Source organism: Oncorhynchus nerka, linkage group LG12 (assembly GCF_034236695.1).
Source record: "Oncorhynchus nerka isolate Pitt River linkage group LG12, Oner_Uvic_2.0, whole genome shotgun sequence".
Classification (NCBI taxonomy): Eukaryota; Metazoa; Chordata; class Actinopteri; order Salmoniformes; family Salmonidae; genus Oncorhynchus; species Oncorhynchus nerka.
In genome coordinates this window covers 48,146,159-48,165,388 of record NC_088407.1, presented here as the reverse complement: position 1 = coordinate 48,165,388, position 19,230 = coordinate 48,146,159, and the positions used below count along the sequence as shown (strand labels likewise).

General features: G+C 44.0%; 1 protein-coding gene across 1 annotated transcript in view; it reads left to right on the top strand.

Annotated features, from left to right (window-relative positions):
* Nucleotides 1–19,230, top strand: part of LOC115138296 (lysine-specific histone demethylase 1A-like) — a 31,565-nt gene extending 12,335 nt beyond the window's left edge. Inside the window, 12 exon segments of the mRNA XM_029675000.2 lie at nt 196–213; nt 577–719; nt 882–972; nt 1,123–1,257; nt 3,774–3,847; nt 4,093–4,204; nt 9,291–9,423; nt 12,508–12,695; nt 13,813–13,927; nt 14,390–14,517; nt 14,806–14,952; nt 18,146–19,230. Coding sequence (XP_029530860.2) covers nt 196–213; nt 577–719; nt 882–972; nt 1,123–1,257; nt 3,774–3,847; nt 4,093–4,204; nt 9,291–9,423; nt 12,508–12,695; nt 13,813–13,927; nt 14,390–14,517; nt 14,806–14,952; nt 18,146–18,331 — 1,470 coding nt within the window. The 3' untranslated portion in view covers nt 18,332–19,230.

Genomic DNA, 19,230 nt, shown 5'->3' with positions numbered 1-19,230 from the left:
CTGATAGTGCAGCGAAAAGCTCAAACACATGAACATATGAAATGACCCCGGGAATCGAGAGAACAACATTGCTCAGAGATGCACAAATACACCCATTTAAAAAAAAATGTTATATTGTAAGTTTGTTTATTTAATTTGTTAATTCTCTCCCCTCTCGACCCCCTCCCGTGTTTATCATCTGGTGGACTGCTAAAGGGTGAACGATGCACAAGCGTATGTATTGCTTTACTACATGATAACATTGTTCACCTATTGTTAATAATTAATGTTCAATCCGATGTCGGTACACATTGAAGTAGACTGTAATAGAACTGGGTCTGTCCTTGTGTCCTGAAAGGCACCTGTCTGTCGAAGCCTTGTAGTCAGCAATAGCTTTTTTCCCACTTTCCCTCCCCCCCCAAGAGGTATATTTCTATTGGTCACGTCTAATGGTTGAGGAAGCGATTCCTTTCTAAATTGGATTGCTCTTCCTTATGACTGCATGTTCATGAATAACATGAAATGCTATAATCACATTGTTCATTATTAATATTTCAATTCTATAATCCTAATGTTCATTGTTGACCTAATCATCAGGTGCCCAAGGAGAAGGACGAAATGGTGGAGCAGGAGTTCAACCGTCTGCTGGAGGCCACCTCCTACCTCAGCCACCAGCTGGACTTCAACTTCCTCAACAACAAGCCTGTGTCCTTGGGACAGGCCCTGGAGGTGGTCATTCAGTAAGTGTTTGGCCCTTTGTCCAGGCATATGCAGGGCTTGGCAACTTGCACAAATTCTGAGGCAATGGTTGTATTTAGTTTTAAAAAATAAAAATAATATCCCTCTTTCTCAATGGCCCATATCAATTCTTAGGTGTTCTTTTGACTGGTAACTTCCAATAGGTTGCAGGAGAAACATGTGAAAGATGAGCAGATAGAGCACTGGAAGAAGATAGTCAAGACCCAAGAGGATCTCAAGGAGCTGTTGAACAAGGTGACCATGAGTACCACTGTATCTGAGGTCAAAAATAACAACAAAAGTAGCTTTAATGTAGATCCCTGTAGATGTACTCTTTTTCCCTCCTTTAATCTGTTTTCTCCTCTTGTCTATCTACCTTTCTCTCTTTCCCCCTCATTCTCTCAGATGGTGGGTACCAAGGAGAGGGTCAAGGAGCTTCATCAGCAGCACAAGGAGGCCAGTGCGGTCAAGCCCCCCAGAGATATCACTGCCGAGTTCCTGGTCAAGAGCAAGCACCGCGACCTCGCTGCACTCTGCAAGGTGAGGCTACTCGTGCTCTGTTACACCCTACTGTAGAGGCAGAGGATAGGTTTCTTCCATTTTTCCCCAGACCTCAAGTGGACTCCTGATGTGGTTTAAGCATGGTTGTGGCCTTAGAACATCTTAAAACAGATTTGATAGGGCCCTACTTGTTCCATACGAATAGCTTCAAGCTGCAAGCAGTTAATGGCACATTACTTTGATTACTTTCCCGTTTGCTTATTTGTTTTTCCAAAACAAACTTCATTCTTGTAACGTGTGGTACTTCCTCCAGACTCTCACACAACGTGAATAAGCCATACATATAACAGCTGGAGTCATTAGCTGGAGCATCACCTATTTCTAGCCTCCAGACACCATTGGATTCAATTAAAGGTGTTCTCAATGTATGTGTTTTCAATTCAACCATTTTTGGGCAATTATCAGAGTGTTTTCCAGGGCCTAAAACGAACACCTGCCAAATGTGGGTAAGATGTCTATTTCAGCTTCCCGGGTGGTTCAGTGGTTTAGGACACTGCATTGCAGTGCTAGCTGTGCTACCAGAGACTCTGGGTTCGCGCCCAGGCTTGGCCTAGCATCGTCCGGGTTAGGGAGGGTTTGGCTGGTAGGGATATCCTTGTCTCATCGCGCACCAGTGACTCCTGTGGCAGGCCGGGCGCAGTGCACACTGACCAGGTCGGTTTCCTCCGACACATTGGTGCTGCTGGCTTCCGGGTTGGATGCGCGCTGTGTTAAGAAGCAGTGCGGCTTGGTTGGGTTGTGTTTCGGAGGACGCATGCCTTCGTCTCTCCCGAGCCCGTACGGGAGGTGTAGTGATGAGACAAGATAGTAATTACTAACAATTGGATACCACGAAATTGAGGAGAAAAGGGGGTAAAAAATTGGCAGGTGGTCAGGGCTCCACGGTGTGTGTAATTCACTCGCATTTGTGAATAGAAATGGTCAAGTAGGATCTGTGTACCGCTGTTGATTGCATTTCAATCAACTAATAAAATAAGTGTTACTCAGATTTCCAAAATAATTGTGGTCGTTATATAGTAAGTATCTCTTCCATTCAAGTCTTAACTTCATTTGAGTAAACTTATTAGGGGGAAATACAGGGCTTAATGATTATAGCTGACTTTCTGCCACAGTATGAGCTTAGCGCAAACCATGTTAATATAGTAAATGGGTGGATTGGATTTGGGTCATTTAAAGGGATACTTCGGGATTTTGGCAATGTCTATTTCCCCAAAGTCAGATGAACTCGTGGATGTGTTTTTAAATTATTATTATTTTTATCTCTGCTTGCAGTTTAAAGGAAGTTGCTAATGCAATTGCTAACTAGCGGTCCACTAGCATGCTAGTAGATACCCATAGACCTGATAACCGTAGTTAGCATCGGCTCCCAAACTACCTCTAACTTCTTTCCTACTGGACACGGAGACATAAAAATGGTATTCACGAGTTCATCTGACTCTGGGGAAGTAGATTGCCAACATCCCGAAGTGTCCCTTTACGCCAAGGAGACAGAAGTGTACTTGAGACCATAGGGGCACATCCTAACCTTCACTTAAATCTAATTTTCACCAAGTTTCCCATTGACGTCAATGCACGACTAAGTGAAAATTCGACATAAGTAGAGCTAAGGATGTGCCTCAGAGACAAAAAAATGGTAAACACGACGGTTTCTGCAGCATGTGTTTGAGTGGTCTAATGCTTTGCCTGTGTGTATCATTAAAGGCAGTACAGCATCACTTTCAGTGCAGATAAAGCTCCACCTCAAGTGTATTTTTGGGAAGCAAGTTTAAACACAGCTGCTGTCTGAACTCGAGTCGTCTTTTGGTCGACTGCCTCCTGAAAAGGCACTTCTAGGGCTTGACTTAGCCTGGTCTGTCTGGCTGGAAATGGTGTGTGTGTGTGCACACACACACATAGAGTGTGGCTAGAACAGGGTTGGGGAGGCCTTGGGAAGGTGGGTGTCAATGGCTGCAGGGGTAGGTGATGAAACCTGGACAGGGTGACTCAGTCCATTAAACTGAGTGGGCTGATGTCCTTCTTACTTTACTTTAAACCTTCTTGTGTGCACAAATAGATGTACTCCAGTGTTTCCCGTTCTATTGCTCAGGTTGGCCCCCATGTCTGAAACCAGTCGACTTCAAATGGTTTCCTGAATGCTCCATTGGCGGCCTTTGTGTCTTGCCAAGAAAAATAAATGCGCTCTCTCCTCGTTTTGTACCTTTACCACTTTTTTCCGCAATTGGTAGTTAGTCTTGTCCCAATTGCTGCAACTCCCGTACTGACTCGGAAGAGGCGAAGGTCGAGAGCCATGCGTCCTCCAACACAACCCTGCCAAGCTGCACTGCTTCTTGACACACTACTCGCTTAACACGGAAGCCAGCCGCAACAATGTACAACTGCCGACCGAAGTTAGCTTGCAGGTGCCCGGCCCGCCTACAAGGAGTCACTAGAGCGCGATGAGACGACGAGGCCCCATGTCTCAGTGTTAAACTCCTTTCTCTTCCCCTCTCCTGTAGGAGTATGATGAGCTGGTGGAGTCGCAGGTCAAACTGGAGGAGAAGCTTCAGGAACTGGAGGCCAACCCACCCAGGTAACACTTGAACACCTTCGCTCCACTGTAAAGGGCTGCTGTTGTGCTATTCTTTAAGCATGTGGGTGTGTTCTAGCCTGGGTGCCAGTCTGTCTCGGCTCTTTCTTATGGAATTGTCATGGTAATGTTTAGCTTGTCAATGACAATGGAGTAGGCAAAAGTACAAACAGATCTGGGACCAGGCTAGATGTGCTCGCATCCGTCTGTTCTTTTTTTTTTTACACCCTCTGCCGATCTCTCCACAGTGACGTGTACTTATCGTCCCGGGACAGGCAGATCCTTGACTGGCACTTTGCCAACTTGGAATTTGCCAATGCCACGTCCCTCTCTACTCTCTCACTCAAGCACTGGGACCAGGTACACTCACTCACTCATTACTCACTTAGGTCCAGTATGTAGCTTTGTAGTTGATCCGACCAAATTCACATAGAATGTGAGTTCTATATCTATCATCCTCAATGAAAGCCATTCTGATATGTGGTGGATCCATTCTATGTGTAATACTTCTATGTTTCTCATCCTTAAGTTTCGCCTTTGCGTCTTGCTTTCGGTTTTGTACACCAGCTTCAAATAGCTGAAAAATATTATTTTTGGTTATTGATAGTACTTAGACCCATTTGACTTTTTACATATTTTATGTTACAGCCTTGTTCTAAAATTGATTAAATTGTGTTTTTTTTTTCTTTGTCAATCTACACAGAATACCCAATAATGACAAAGCAAAATCAGTTTGTAGAAATTATAGCAAATAAATAAAAAACTGATATCACATTTGCATAAGTATTCAGACTATTTACTCAGTACTTTGTTGAAGAACGTTTGGCAGTGATTACAGCCTTGAGTCTTCTTGGGTATGACGCTACACTCTTGGCACACCTGTATCAAGGAGTCCGTGGACCTGAGCGTTCTGGAGCAGGTTTTCATCAACGACCGCTCTGTAATTTGCTCTGTTCATCTTTCCCTCGATCCTGACTAGTCTCCCAGTCCCTGCCGTTGAAAAACATCCCCACCGCATGCTGCTGCCACGCTTCACCGTAGGGATGGTGCCAGGTTTCCTCCAGGCGGGAAGCTTGGCATTCAGGCCAAAGAGTTCAGTCTTTGTTTCATCAGACCAGGGAATCTTGTTTCTCATGGTCTGAGAGTCCTTTACGTGCCTTTTGGCAAACCCCAAGTGTTCTGTCATATGCCTTTTACTGAGGATTGGCTTTTGTCTGGTCACTCTACCATAAAGGCCTTATTGGTGGAGTGCTGCTGAGATGGTTGTCCTTCTGGAAGGTTCTCCGATCTCCACAGAGGAACTCTGGAGCTCTGTCAGAGTGACCATCGGGTTCTTGGTCACCTCCCTGACCAAGGCCCTTCTCCCCCGATTGCTCAGTTCGGCTGGGCGGCCAGCTCTAGGAAAAGTCGTTTGGTGGTTCCAAACTTCTTCCATTTAAGAATGATTGAGGCCACTGTGTTCTTGGGGACCTTCAATGGTGCAGAAATGTTTTGGTACCCTTCCCCAGATCTGCGCCTAGGCACAATCCTGTCTCAGAGCTCTACGGACAATTCCTTCGACCTCATGGCTTGGTTTTTGATCAAAATTGCACTTTCAACTGTGGAACCGTATATAGACTGTATCCAGGCTGTATCACTACCGTTTGTGATTGGGAGTCCCATAGGGCACAATTTGGCCCAGTGTCGTCCGGGTTTGGCCGGTTTAGGCCATCATTGTAAATAAGAATTTGTTCTTAACCGACTTGCCTAGTTAAATATGATTCTTAGCAACCAGGTAATGGTAGATTGATTTGTATATATTGCTGTGATGGTCATGGAATTTTGGATAATGGTTGTTTTGTCAGCCAAATGACCACGGTTACCCTAAGAACCATTTGAATAAGCAAACAAAAAAAAATGTAGATTTTCTCCTCCGCTCCTGACTGCATGTGCAGAAACGTGGTGATCTATGTTTACTATTGTAGCCAAGCTGACAGCTAGCAGAGGGAATAGCTATATCAAGTCAGTGTTCCCTGTTTTTGGAAAGCGATTTGGGTGCATGCAATTCATGATACTTGTTTGCCACAACACATTGCTGAAACAAGGGGCAACAAAGTTTCATCACGTTGTGAGGAGTCCATTTTACCGCTGAAACGGACTCGTGTGCACTTGACTGAAGCCATCCAGGCATTCAAAAAGACATCTGTTTGTTCTACAACACACAATTCTTAAACTGTCTAGTTGTGTCTCTCCTTATATTGATTGTTAGATGATAACCAGGCTTTACTTTTATTTGACTGTTTATCAAATCAAAATGGATTTGTCACATGGGCCGAATACAACCGGATTTAACCTTACTATAAAATGCTTACGTAGAAGCTCTTAAACAACAGCAGAATTGAAGAAATAGTGTTCATAAAATATTTACTCAACCACCTAAAGGAAGACACTTAAATGTTGTAAGTAACACAATATAATAACAATAACGAGGCTATATACAGGGGCTACTGGTACTGAGTCAATGTGCAGGGGTAGAGGTTAGTCGAGGTAATTTGTACATGTAGGTAGGGGTAAAGTGACTGCATTAAAAAAATAATATATTTTACAATTATTTATTACAAAAAACACAAGGAAGGGGTAACATTAACGTATTAGAACATGAGGGACAAAGAATACAGCATCAAGACACTAATAATAGACAGCGAGCAGCAGTGTTAAAAACAAAGGGGGGGTGTCAATGTAAATTGTTCAGCAAGTCTTATGGCTTGGGGGTAGAAGCAGTTAAGGAGCCTTTTGGACCTAGACGTGGGGCTCCGGTACCACTTGCCATGGCGGTAGCGGAGAGAAAAGTCTGACTTGGGTGACCGGAATCTTTGACAATTTTTGGGGTCCTCGATGACCGGAAGCTTGGCCCCAGTGATGTACTGGGCTGTACACACTACCCTCTGTAGTGCCTTACGGTCGGATGCTGAGCAGTTGTCATACCAGGTGGTGATGAAACCGCGCCAGCCCTACCACTAAACTTAATGATGGTGTTGGAGTCGTGCTTGGCCATGCAGTCGTGGGTGAACAGGGAATACAGGAAGGGACTAGGCACGCACCCTTGAAGGGCCCCAGTCTTGAGGATCAGCATGGCAGATGTGTTGTTGCCTACCCTTACCACCTGTAGGTGGCCCGTCAGGAAGTCCAGGATCCAGTTGCAGAGGGAGGTGTTTAGTTCCAGGGTCCTTAGTTTAGTGATGTGCTTTGTGGGCACTATGGTGTTGAACACTGAGCTGTAGTCAATGTATAGCATTCTCACATAGGTGTTCCTTCTGTCCAGGTGGAAAAGGGCATGACCAGCCTTTTCAAAGCACTTCCTGGCAATAGACGTGAGTTCCATGGGGCAGTAGTCATTTAGGCAGGTTACCTTCGCTTGGGACTATGGTCGTCTGCTTGAAACATGTTATTACGGACTCTGTCAGGGAGAGGTTGAAAATGTCATTGACGACACTTGCCAGTTGGTCTGGTAAACTTGCCACGTCCTGGTAATCTGTCTGGCCCCGCGGCCTTGTTAATTTTGGTTGGGTTTCCCTTTGTAGTCTGTAATAGTTTGCAAGCCCTGCCACATCCGATGAGCGTCGCAGCCGGTGTAGTAGGATTCAAACCTAGTCCTTTATTGATACTTTGACTGTTCGTTTGAGGGCATAGCGGGATTTCTTATTCGTGTCCCGCTCCTTGAATGCGGCAGCTTTAGCCTTTAGCTCGGTGCGGATGTTGCCTGTAATCCATGGCTTCTGGTTGGGATATGGTCATTGTGGGGACGACGTTGTCGATACACTTATTGTTTTAGTCGGTGACTGAGGTGGTATACTCCTCATGGCCATTGGATGAATCCCGGGACATATTCCAGTCTGTGCGAGCAAGACAGTCCTGTAGTGTACATTCCACGTCATCTGACCACTTCTGTAATGTGCGAGTCACTGGTACTTCCTGCTTTCATAAGCAGGAATCAGGAGGATAGAATCATGGTCAGATTTTCCAAATGGAAGCTGGGCAGAGCTTTGTATCCATCTCTATGTGTGGACTAAAGGTGGTCTAGAGTTTATTTTCCTCTGGTTGCACATGTGACATGCTGGTCGAAAATTAGGTACAACGGATATAAATGGCATTATAGTCCCCGGCCACTAGGAGTGCCGCCTCTGGATTAGTGTTTGCTTATGGCCTTATACAGCTTGTTGAGTGTAGTCTTAGTGTCAGCATCGGTTTGTGGTGGTAAATAGACAGCTACGAAAAATGTAGTTGACTCTCTGGGTTAATAGTGTATAGCTCGAGACTTTAATATTAGACATCGCGTACCAGCTGTTATTGACAAATATACACACATCCCTCGTCTTACCAGACATAGCTGCTCTGTCCTGCCGATGCATGGAAAACCCAGCCAGCTTTATAATATCCGTGTCGTCGTTCAGCCACGACTCTGTGAAACATAAGATATTACATAATGCCCTGTTTGGTAGGACGGTCTCGATCGTAGATCATCCAGTGATAACCATCTGTTCTGTTGGCCAACGTGCAGAGGCGGATTAATTCTCACAAGGCACACCGGCCTCCGCCACACCTCTATTTCAGTATTTTCTTCATGCAAAGGATGGGGATTTGGGCCTGGTCTCGGGGAAGCAGTATGTCTTTTACGCCAGACTCATTAAATAAAAAAAATCTTTGTCCAGTTCGAGGTGAGTAATCGCTGTTCTGATGTCCAGAAGCTCTTTTCGGTCACAGAGACAGTAGCAGCAACATTGTGTACAAAATAAGTTAGAAACAAACAAATAGCACAGCTGGTTAGGAGCCCGTCAAACGGCAGCCATCCCCTTCTGCATCTTTTGTTTTGAGTAAAGTTTGTCGCCTTAAAGTTGATAAATACATTTTATCTATTTTATTTTCATGAGCTTCATCCATAATTGTCGGTTACACAATTTATACAATTACCGTTCTAGCCCTATATATTGCGCCTTTATGATTTCTTCCTGCAGTACATGGACTTTCCCTACCCTAAACCAATCCATCTTGTCCTGGCAATTCTCTCTCCTAGTATGCACATCCATACTAGATCCGATTTCAAACGCGTACTATACACGGCTATTAGACACCAGATCTTGTTGAATTCATTCCTTTCAAACCACCAAGGCTTTAGTCCCCCGTAAACTGCAAGTACCCTTCTAAGCCCTTGTAAACCAATCAATCAAATGTCTTTTTATGAACCCCCTTTTTTTCATCATCAGTTGTCACAAAGAAAGTGCTTTACAGATACCTAGCCTAAAATAATTTTAAAAATGCAGAGGCAGAAACCACAAATAATAAGCCAGACATAATTCACTTTCTGAGTGTTTAAAATGTATCGATTTGTTGTGCTGTTTTCTCCTTGTCCCTTGTAAACCATATATAACCCACATTTTGTGTTCTCCCTCCCTTTTTTTCTCCTGTCCAGGACGACGACTTTGAGTTCACAGGCAGCCACCTGACAGTGAGGAATGGCTACTCCTGTGTCCCCGTGGCTCTGGCCGAGGGCCTGGACATCAAACTGAACACGGCGGTGCGTCAGGTCCGATACACCGCCTCTGGTAAGTTTACAGGATATTTGTGGGTAGCTGCGCTTATGCTCGTTTGTCAATCTGTCTTTTCTTTTGTGTTGTCTGTCTGGGTGTGTCAGTCGGTGTATTCCTTTGTTCATGTGTTACCTGTTTAACACACACTAACATGTGTGCGGTGGGGAACCTGTGTGTGCAGGGACTTACCAGGGCTGAAGCCCCTGGGCCAAGGTCTGTGGGAGGCCCAAGAGGCAAACAATTATAACATTGATGAAATGCAGTGCATTCGGAAAGTATTCAGACCCCTTCACTTTTTACACATTTTGTTACGTAACAGCCTTATTCTAAAATGTATTAAGTAGTTGTTTCCCTGATCAATCTACACACAATACCCCATAAATGACAAGTCAAAGGTTATTTTCTTTCTCTCCAAGTGGTTAAAAAAAGGTTTTAAAAAACCTGATTTACATTTAAGTAAATATTCAGACCCTTTACTCGGTACTATGTTGAAGCGCCTTTTGGCAGCGATTACAGCTTCATGTCTTCTTGGGTATGACACTTCAAGCTCGGCACACCTGTATTTTTGGAGTTTCTCCCATCCTCCGCCGATCCGCTCAGGCACTGTCATGTTGGATGGGGAGCGTCGCTGCACAGCTAATTTTCGGTCTCTCTAGAGGTGTTCATGTCCGAGCTCTTGCTGTGTCAGTCAAGGATATTCAGAGACTTGTCCCAAAGCCACTCCTGCATTGTTTTAGCTGTGTGCTTAGGGTCGTTGTCCTGTTGAAAGGTGAACCTTCACCCCAGTCTGAGATCCTGAGCACTCTGGAGCAGGTTTTCATCAAGGATCTCACAGTACTTTACTCCATATTTCCTTCGATCCTGACAAGTTTCCCAGTCCCTGCTGCTGTTAAACATCCCCACAGCTTGACGCTGCCACCACCATGCTTCACTGTAGGGGTGGTTCCTGGTTTCGTCCAGACGTGACACTTGGCAGAGTTCATGCCAGAGTTCAATCTTGGTTTCATCAAACCAAGAATCTTGTTTCTAATGGTCTGAGTCCTTAAGGTGCCTTTTGGCAAACTCTAAGCGGGCTGTCATGTCTTACTGAGTGAGCTCTGTCTGGCCACTCTACCCTAAAGGCCTGTTTGGTGGAGTGCTGCAGAGATGCTTGTCCTTCTGGAAGGGTCTCCCATCTCCACAGAGGAACTCTGGAGCTCTGTCAGAGTGACCATCGGGTTCTTGGTCACCTCCCTCAGTTTGGCCTGGCAGCCAGCTCTAGGCAGAGTCTTGGTGGTTCTAAACTTCTTTAATTTAAAAATGGAGGCCACAGTGTTCTTGGACCTTTTTTTAATGCGCTGAAACTTCTTGGTATCCTCCGTCAGATCTGTTTCTCGACTCTCCTGTCTCCGAGCTCTACGGACAATTCCTTCGACCTCATTGCTTGATTATTTATTTTTTGCTCTGACATGTACTGTCAACTGTGGGGCCTTTTTTTTTTATATAGACCGGTGTGTGCCTGTCCAATCAATTGAATTTACCACAGGCGGACTTGAAGTTGTAGAAACATCTCAAACATGGTCAATAGGATCAGGATGCACCTGAACTCAATTTTGAGTCTCATAACAAAGGGTCTGAATATTTAAGGTATTTCTGCTTTGTATATGTTTTTATATTAATGCACACACTGAACAAAAATATATAAATACAACATGTTAAGTGTTGGTTTCATGAGCTGAAATAACAGATTGTAGAAATGTAACATCCCTGTTATTGAGTATTTCTCCTTTGCAAAGATAATCCACTGACCTGACAGGTGTGGTATATCAAGAAACTCATTAAACGGCATGATTATTACTCAGGTGCACCTTGTGCTCGGGACAATAAAAGGCCACTCTAAAATGTGCAGTTTTGACACAACACACACGAATGTCTCAGGTTTTGAGGGAGCATGCAACTGGAATGCCTACTGTGGGAATTTCCATCGGAGCTGTTGCCAGATAATTGAATGTTAATTGCTCTATCATAAGCCTCCTAACTTCATCTCAGAGAATTTGTCAGTACATTCAACTGGCCTCACATCCGCAGTCCATTTGTGTGGGTGAGCTGTTTGCCTGCCGTTACCGATGTTGTGAACAGTGTTCCCCGTGGTGGAGTTATGGTATCGGTAGGCATAAGCTACGGACGACGAACACATTTTATCGATGACAATTTGAATACACAGATACCGTGACGAGGTCCATTGTCGGCCCTTCATACACTGCCATCACCCCATGTTTCATTGGGATAATGCACAGCCCCATGTCGCAAGGACCTGTACACAATTCCTGGAAGCTGAAAATGTCTCAGTTCTTCCATGGCCTGCATACTCACCAGACATGTCACCCATTGAGCCTCTTATTGAGCCTCTTTGGAATGCTTTGGGATACTTGTAGAACAGCGTTTTCCAGTTCCCACCAATATCCAGCAACTTTGCACCGTCATTGAGTGGGACAACATTCCACAGGCCACAATCAGCGTCCTGATCAACTCTATGCGAAGGAGATGTCGCATTGCATGAGGCAAATGGTGGTCACACCAGATACTGACTGGTTTTCGAGTCTACACCCTACCTTTTTTATTTTTAAGGGTATCAACAGATGCATATGTGAAATCCGTAGGTTAGTGCCTAATGATTTATTTTTATTTTTTATTGTACTAATTTCCTTTCTTTGAAATTGTTGCATTTTATATTGCCCCCTAATATTGTACAATCGGTTGCTTCTTTGCTTCTTTGCGCTGGGCTATTTTGTTTGAATTCAATTTGTGTTGTATTTAAAAATGATTCAGCTTATGTCTTTTGTCATGTAAATGACATAGTTATTGCATGAAATGCGTTTTTAAAAGGCAGCTTTTTATTTGGACCCTTCAACAACTACAAAAATCCCATGTGTGGTAACCCTGAACTGTAGCCTATGCCACATGGCAAATATTATGGCTTTATTATAAAGGGCCTTCTTCAACAGGAAATGTACCAAGCATCGACTTGCATCTGGTGCACAGATTTGTTTTGTGGGGGGGAGGGGGGCCCTGTGTGTGTTTTTGTTTGACTAATTGCGTGTATGTCTCTCGGATCTCCAGGCTGTGAGGTGATTGCGGTGAACACGCGCTCCACCACTCAGACATTCATTTACAAGTGCGACGCGGTTCTGTGCACCCTACCCCTGGGTGTCATGAAGCAACAGCCCCCTGCCGTACAGTTTGTTCCCCCCCTGCCCGAGTGGAAGACCTCTGCTATCCAGAGGATGGGCTTTGGCAACCTCAACAAGGTATGGAACACCCCTCTTGACTTTGCCACACTTATTTTAGGTGTTTATCCATGTGGATTGAGATGAATGTAAGACTTGAGTCTTGCTGCTGTACAAAATCGATGTCAAAAAAAATAAAAATAAAAGCCTCTTTGCTCACTTGTTAGTAAACAACTAGGAAGCAAAGTAAATTCATAGAGATATTTCCCGCTGTCAATACATGTATTTCACTCATTCACTCACCCTGTCAATTCATTAGCATCCTGAGGCACCACTTTGCGTCCAGCATGAATCAGCCCAGGTGTTTTGTAGATACACAGTGCAAAAAAACAAGGTTACCTCTCTCCAAAATATAATTTTATCCTGGTTTATGTCAGCCCTGGGAGGGAGAGTTGGGGAGTGTGTACGGGTGGGTGGGTGAGTGAGTGAGGGTTTTGTCAATCTGTTAGTAATCAGATCAGAATCCAATCTCCACTTTCTCCCTCCCTCTTTTCTCACTAATCCCCAATGTGCATCATCTGCTGCAGAGTTTCGATCTCCTAATTCGGCTGCAGCAGAAAATGCTGCATCATTATGCAATGTGGGACCTGTTTGTGGTGCCTCGTGGCCACCAGAGGGAGCGCTGCCTCTGGATACAATTGAATAGAGCCTAAACTCCACAACCTTTTTATCAGCAAAACACCCTAATGACAGCATTTTGTAAGATTCATTTTTTTTGTGTGTGAAGTGGGTCTTAAACAAATTAGACGAATATAGAACAGTCGGTTGGAACCATAGAACCGCTATCTAATTCTGTGTTTAGTGCAATGATGAAATGCAGTCGCACAGGCTTCTCACATTTGGTCAAGTTCCATCTTTCCCTCGGGTGTCTCTTATGAAACCGTTCTCTTCTGATTGGTCCGACTCTTCAGGGTTCTTTCCATATAGTGAGCCGTGCCAGATCACTAGCATCATCAGAAAGGCCCAGAGCTCAGAATTCCTCCCAGTCTCCATGCTACGACCTGTTTTTGTTACCTCGCCACAGGCCATCAAACCAGACTTATTGCCCAACTCCAAACTTTGCCTGGGAAACTGCCCTGACTAGATTAGTGTGTGTTGAATCACTCATGCTGATATTGTGTGTCCCTCCCGTCACTAGGTGGTGCTGTGCTTTGACCGTGTCTTCTGGGACCCTAGTGTGAACCTGTTTGGCCATGTGGGCAGCACGACAGCCAGCAGGGGAGAACTCTTCCTCTTCTGGAACCTCTACAAAGGTGAGCACAGTGAACCAGGCGATTCTCTCAACACTGGCAATTGGGATCTTTCTCAATCAAATGTAGTTTAAAAAGCCCTTTTTACAACGGCAGTTGTTTTAAGTGCTTTACAGATACCCAGCCTGAAACTCCCAAAGAGTAAGCAATGAAGAAGCACAGTGGCTTGGGGGAAAACTCCTGTTTTCTTAGATTTAAATGTCTGTCCTTTCATCTCCTTCATTGCACTGATCTGAAAGAACTGACCAGGTGAAAGGCGGCCTAATGATCTTCTTCCACCATGTAGTTTTCAATTGTCAAGTTGTCCACAGTGCAGATAAAAGGGAGGACGCAAGGAGAGGCTGGATTTGTAAGCAATTGAGATCGAGACGTGGTGGCATTTTGGATGAAGTCACCCATTTTGACTTGGGCAGTATTTCATTCACCTATGCCTCTGAAGTTCATCAATGTGTTCCCCCCCCCCAGCCCCCATACTGCTGGCACTGATGGCAGGAGAGGCGGCTGGCATCATGGAGAACATCAGTGATGATGTCATCGTCGGACGCTGCCTCGCCATCCTCAAAGGCATCTTTGGAAGCAGTGCAGTACCGCAGGCATGTGCGAATTGGCTTTCTTTGAAACATAGAAATAGAATTACACTCTATGGCTGCTGGGCCACCCATCACGGAATGTTGACTTGAATCAGAATTTTTGTTCTAGTTATGTTTCTATGAGTCCTCTCAAACCACCAGTCAAATACGTCATGAAAAAAGGTGTCATGTAAGCTAATCATATGTAGTTATTCATGTTGATTAGCTTTGGAACTGTTTAGTATTTACCAGCCATATTTACTGGAATCTGATATTGGCATGGAGACTCACCGCTGTTTGTTGTCACGGCAGCCCAAGGAAACTGTGGTGACGCGTTGGCGTGCCGACCCCTGGGCGCGGGGCTCCTACTCGTACGTGGCGGCCGGTTCCTCTGGTAACGACTATGACCTCATGGCCCAGCCCATCACCCCTGGCCCCGCCATACCCGGAGCGTCACAGGTAACACATCTGACCACTGTGATACATTACGAGACAGTTTTTCGGATAGACATTAAACTCCTGGGTCCTGGGTCAATAAGCATGCTGTGGAGAATCTCCTTAAAGTGCTTTCTGGTCCAGGACTAGTCTAAGTCTGTGCCTGGGAAACGGTACTCTATACACTACATATTAGGGATTAACACCGGTAACCAGGATCCTGGGACCACTTCACATTTCCACAAAAAATGCTATGACAAGACACCTGGGGGGGGTTCCCCCAATGTCGCACTAATGCAATTCCACAATATTCACAACATGCGCAGCAGCAAATTGGCCAAAAATGTAATGGCACCTTATCCCGAACAGGTTATCCCATGGAAGCCTTTAGCCTAACGTAGTTATTTCACACACAGTTGTCATAAATTCAAAGCACACGCATCATTGACTGCACACGCGACCTGAATGCAGTTCTCATTAGAACTGAAAATTCTATCCTTTTCCAACCCAATCCCAGTGAGCTGAAGTCTGAGCCATAGTCTGACATCACAAAAAATTAAATGAACCTGAACATTTTGAGAAAACAGGGTATACAGTGCCTTCAAAGTATTCACACCCCTTTTTTTTAACATTTTGCTGTGTTACAGCCTGAATTTAAAATGGATTAAACTGATATGTTTTGTCACTGGCCTACACACAATAAATACCCCATAATGTCAGTGGAATTTGAACTTTTTTACCAATTTATTAATGAAATGCTGAAATGTCTGGAGGCAACTATTTAACCCCCAAAGTTCAAGACAACACATTTGCTTAACAAGCCAGATAAGTTGAATGGGCTCTGTGTGCAATAAATATGTTTAACATGATTATTGAATGACTACCTCATCTCTGTACCCCACACATAAAATGATTATTAGGTCCCTCAGTCAAGCAGTGAATTTCAAACACAGATTCAACCACAAAGACCAGGGAGGTTTTCCAATGCCTCGCAAAGGGCAGACATTGAATATCTCTTTGAGCATGGTGAAGTTATTAATTACACTTTGAATGGTGTATCAATACACCCAGTCACTACAAATATACAGGCGTCCTTCCTAACTCAGATGCTGGAGAGGAAAGAAACCTTTCAGGGATTTCACTCTGAAGCCAATGGTGACTTTAAAACAGTTGCAGAGTTTAATGGCTGTGATAGGAAAAAAACTAAGGATGGATCAACATTGTAGTTACTTCACAATACTAACCCATTTGAGTGAGTGAAAAAAATATTCTGAAACATGCATCCGGTTTGCCACAAGGCACTAAAGTAATACTGCAAAAAATGTGGTAAAGCAATTCACTTTATTTCCTGAATGCAAAGTGTTATGTTTGGGGCAAATCCAATACAACACATTAGTACCACTCTCTCCATCATGTTGTGGGTATGCTTGTAATTGTTAAGGACTGAGGAGTTATTCAGGTTTTTAAAAAATGTAATGGTGCTAAGCACAGGCAAAATCCAAGAGGAAAACTTGGTTCTGTCTGTTTTCCACCAGACACTGAGATGAATTCATGTGTCAGCAGGACAATAACCTAAAACACAAGGCCAAATCTACACTGGAGTTGCTTACCAAGAAGACATTGAATGATCCTGATTGGCCTTGTTAGTCTGCTTGAAAAGCTATGGCAAGACTTGTAAATGGTTGTCTAGCAACGATCAACAATCAATTTGACAGAGCTTGAAGAATTTTGAAAATATTATGTGCAAAGCTCTTAGACTTTACCCAGAAAGCCTGTAATCGCTGCCGAAGGGGATTCTAACATGTATTGACTCAGAAGTGTGAATACTTACTTTAAATTATTTATTTCTGTATTTCATTTTCAATACATTTGCTAATATTTCTAAAAGCATGTTTTCACTTTGTCATTATCGGGTGTTGCGTGAGAAATTGAGTGGAGAAAGTCGAGGGCTATGAATGCTTTCTGAAGGCACTGTATTAATTTAAACTAGTGTTGAGGACAACGTGGCGGATGTGGGCGGCAGCAGAGTGAGGAGACAACAGCCTTTGGGCATAGAAAAAGTGCAGAGAGAAACTATTTAGTTATGAACTGAAGGATGAAAATATTGGAGTAAAGTAGGCTAATGCAATTGAAGGCATGTATCAAATTCTTCCTTATACTGAAATTCCCAAAGTCCTATCAAAATATTTAAAGCAATAGTTGTGTGTGTGTGTGTGGTCTCCTAGATGATCATTCCGGCACCGTTTTGATTGGGACAGTGCCATCGCGCTGCTTTGAAACAATCGTGGGGGACTAGATAACTAAACTGACATGGATTGATTTTTCACTGCATCTCTGTTTGGATATTCGGTAACAATTAGGCTAGGGAGGTGAGCGCTAATGATCACATTTTCTAGTTTGATCATATGTTAACTGATCAGAACATTTTGCTATTATGTTATACAAGTGGATTTTGTTCTTCAGCGTGTCCTACTCATGACCAAAAGCCTGTGACTTCTGATAATCAATCAATGTTTATATGTATTTTTTTTGTTTCACTGAATCGGTCTGTAGATGTGGTTAATTGATCTCTGGCTGGACGGGTGGAAGTGGTAGCTTATTTGTTTGCTCATCTATCGTCCCAATCTGACTGAAACCCAAAATCTTGACTCCTGTCTCGCATGAAAAGTCCTTACTTTGTTCTGTATTATCAAAGCAAGTCTCACCTGTGTATGTCAAAATACTGCTGTAACATTTCATCCGCTTCTCTGCTCTGTCTCATGCTACTGCCCATAATATGAGCGCTTCGGTAGGGAAGGTTTGATCAACAAATATCAGAACAGAGTTGGTCACCGTTAAGATGCGTTACCTTGATATTTAAACAATTTCCTTATAAACAAAGACGATAACACCCCCTCCCCCCATCTGAATCATTAAACGGCCCGTTGCTCTAAGCCAATGAGAATGTTGAATATTACCACACGCTAGAAAGTCGCTCTGCACATTTCATGCATTTTTTTGGCCAATCCCATTCACTAAACCACCAGAGCATGTGTGCAAATCTCATCCTCCTTAGCCAACCCACAATTATTTGACCAAACAGAGTGGTTCCCGACAGATGTTTTAGGGTCGTTCTGATGTTGACACACTAATTGACGGGAACACTCAAATTTATGTTTGGGATGATGAGTTTGTCGTTTTGATGGTTGTGTTTTTTTTCTCTCCATTTTTTTCGCAGCCTGTCCCTCGTCTGTTCTTCGCTGGGGAGCACACTATCCGGAATTACCCGGCCACGGTTCATGGTGCCCTGCTCAGCGGCCTGCGAGAGGCGGGACGCATCGCAGACCAGTTCCTGGGTGCCATGTACACACTCCCCCGACAGGCCACGCCCACCACCGCCCTTCAGCCCTCCCCCAGCGTCTAGACCCCTTTCCCTTTACAATGTCCTTCCATGTTCAAGTGATGTCAGTGACTCCTGTTAACAAAGACTATTTAGATGTAAAGAATGTGCCTGTATTTTTGTTTTAACCCCACCAATGCTAATATATGGACAGAACAGTGAAACCCCAATGTACATTCCCAAAGGACGAGCCAGCACCAGCACATTACTTAGCCTGTTCTTGTCCCCTTAATATGACCACATCCACCACCACCTCAAAGTCAACGCTGTGAGTCCTCATAGCTGATTCAGCTAGGTGGAACCTTCAATGGAAGTCTGATGGTTCAGTCTCCCTTCTGGCTCTGCTAGCTAACCTCCGTGCTGCTAGAAGGTGATCAGTCATGGATGAGGGTAGGAATTGGCCTATTTGGATGGACCAGGGTCTACTATGAGCAGGGTAGCCAGTTCCTACCCCAGTAGGATGACACTGGTGTCATAGTTGACCTTGTTCCAGTGATAAAGATGGATGGGCTGAAGAGGAGGAACAACAGAGGGCAGCCGATCAAACGCTGCTCCCTACCTACTGTACTTGTAAAGGGCAGGTGCACACCTGCCCTATCTAGCAACACAATTGCACTCACTCCCATTGAAACGCTAGTTGCTGCAATGTTGTAGCCTACAAGTGCATTGTATTGATTTTAAGGCTACTGTCGTTAATGTTAGTTGTATGCCTCCTGCTGAAGAGGATCTGTACCATGTAGGGTTGGAGTAAAGACAAGTTTGTATTGAAATGCAAAAAGATACATACTATGATTGTTGAGCGAGAAATTCCAGTTGTGAATGTTTCTTATTTTAACAGCTAGTTTTGATATTTTGTTGTCATTACATACATACTTAAAAAAACTTGTCGTTTGGGTATAAAAATAAATACATCTTGCCATCTT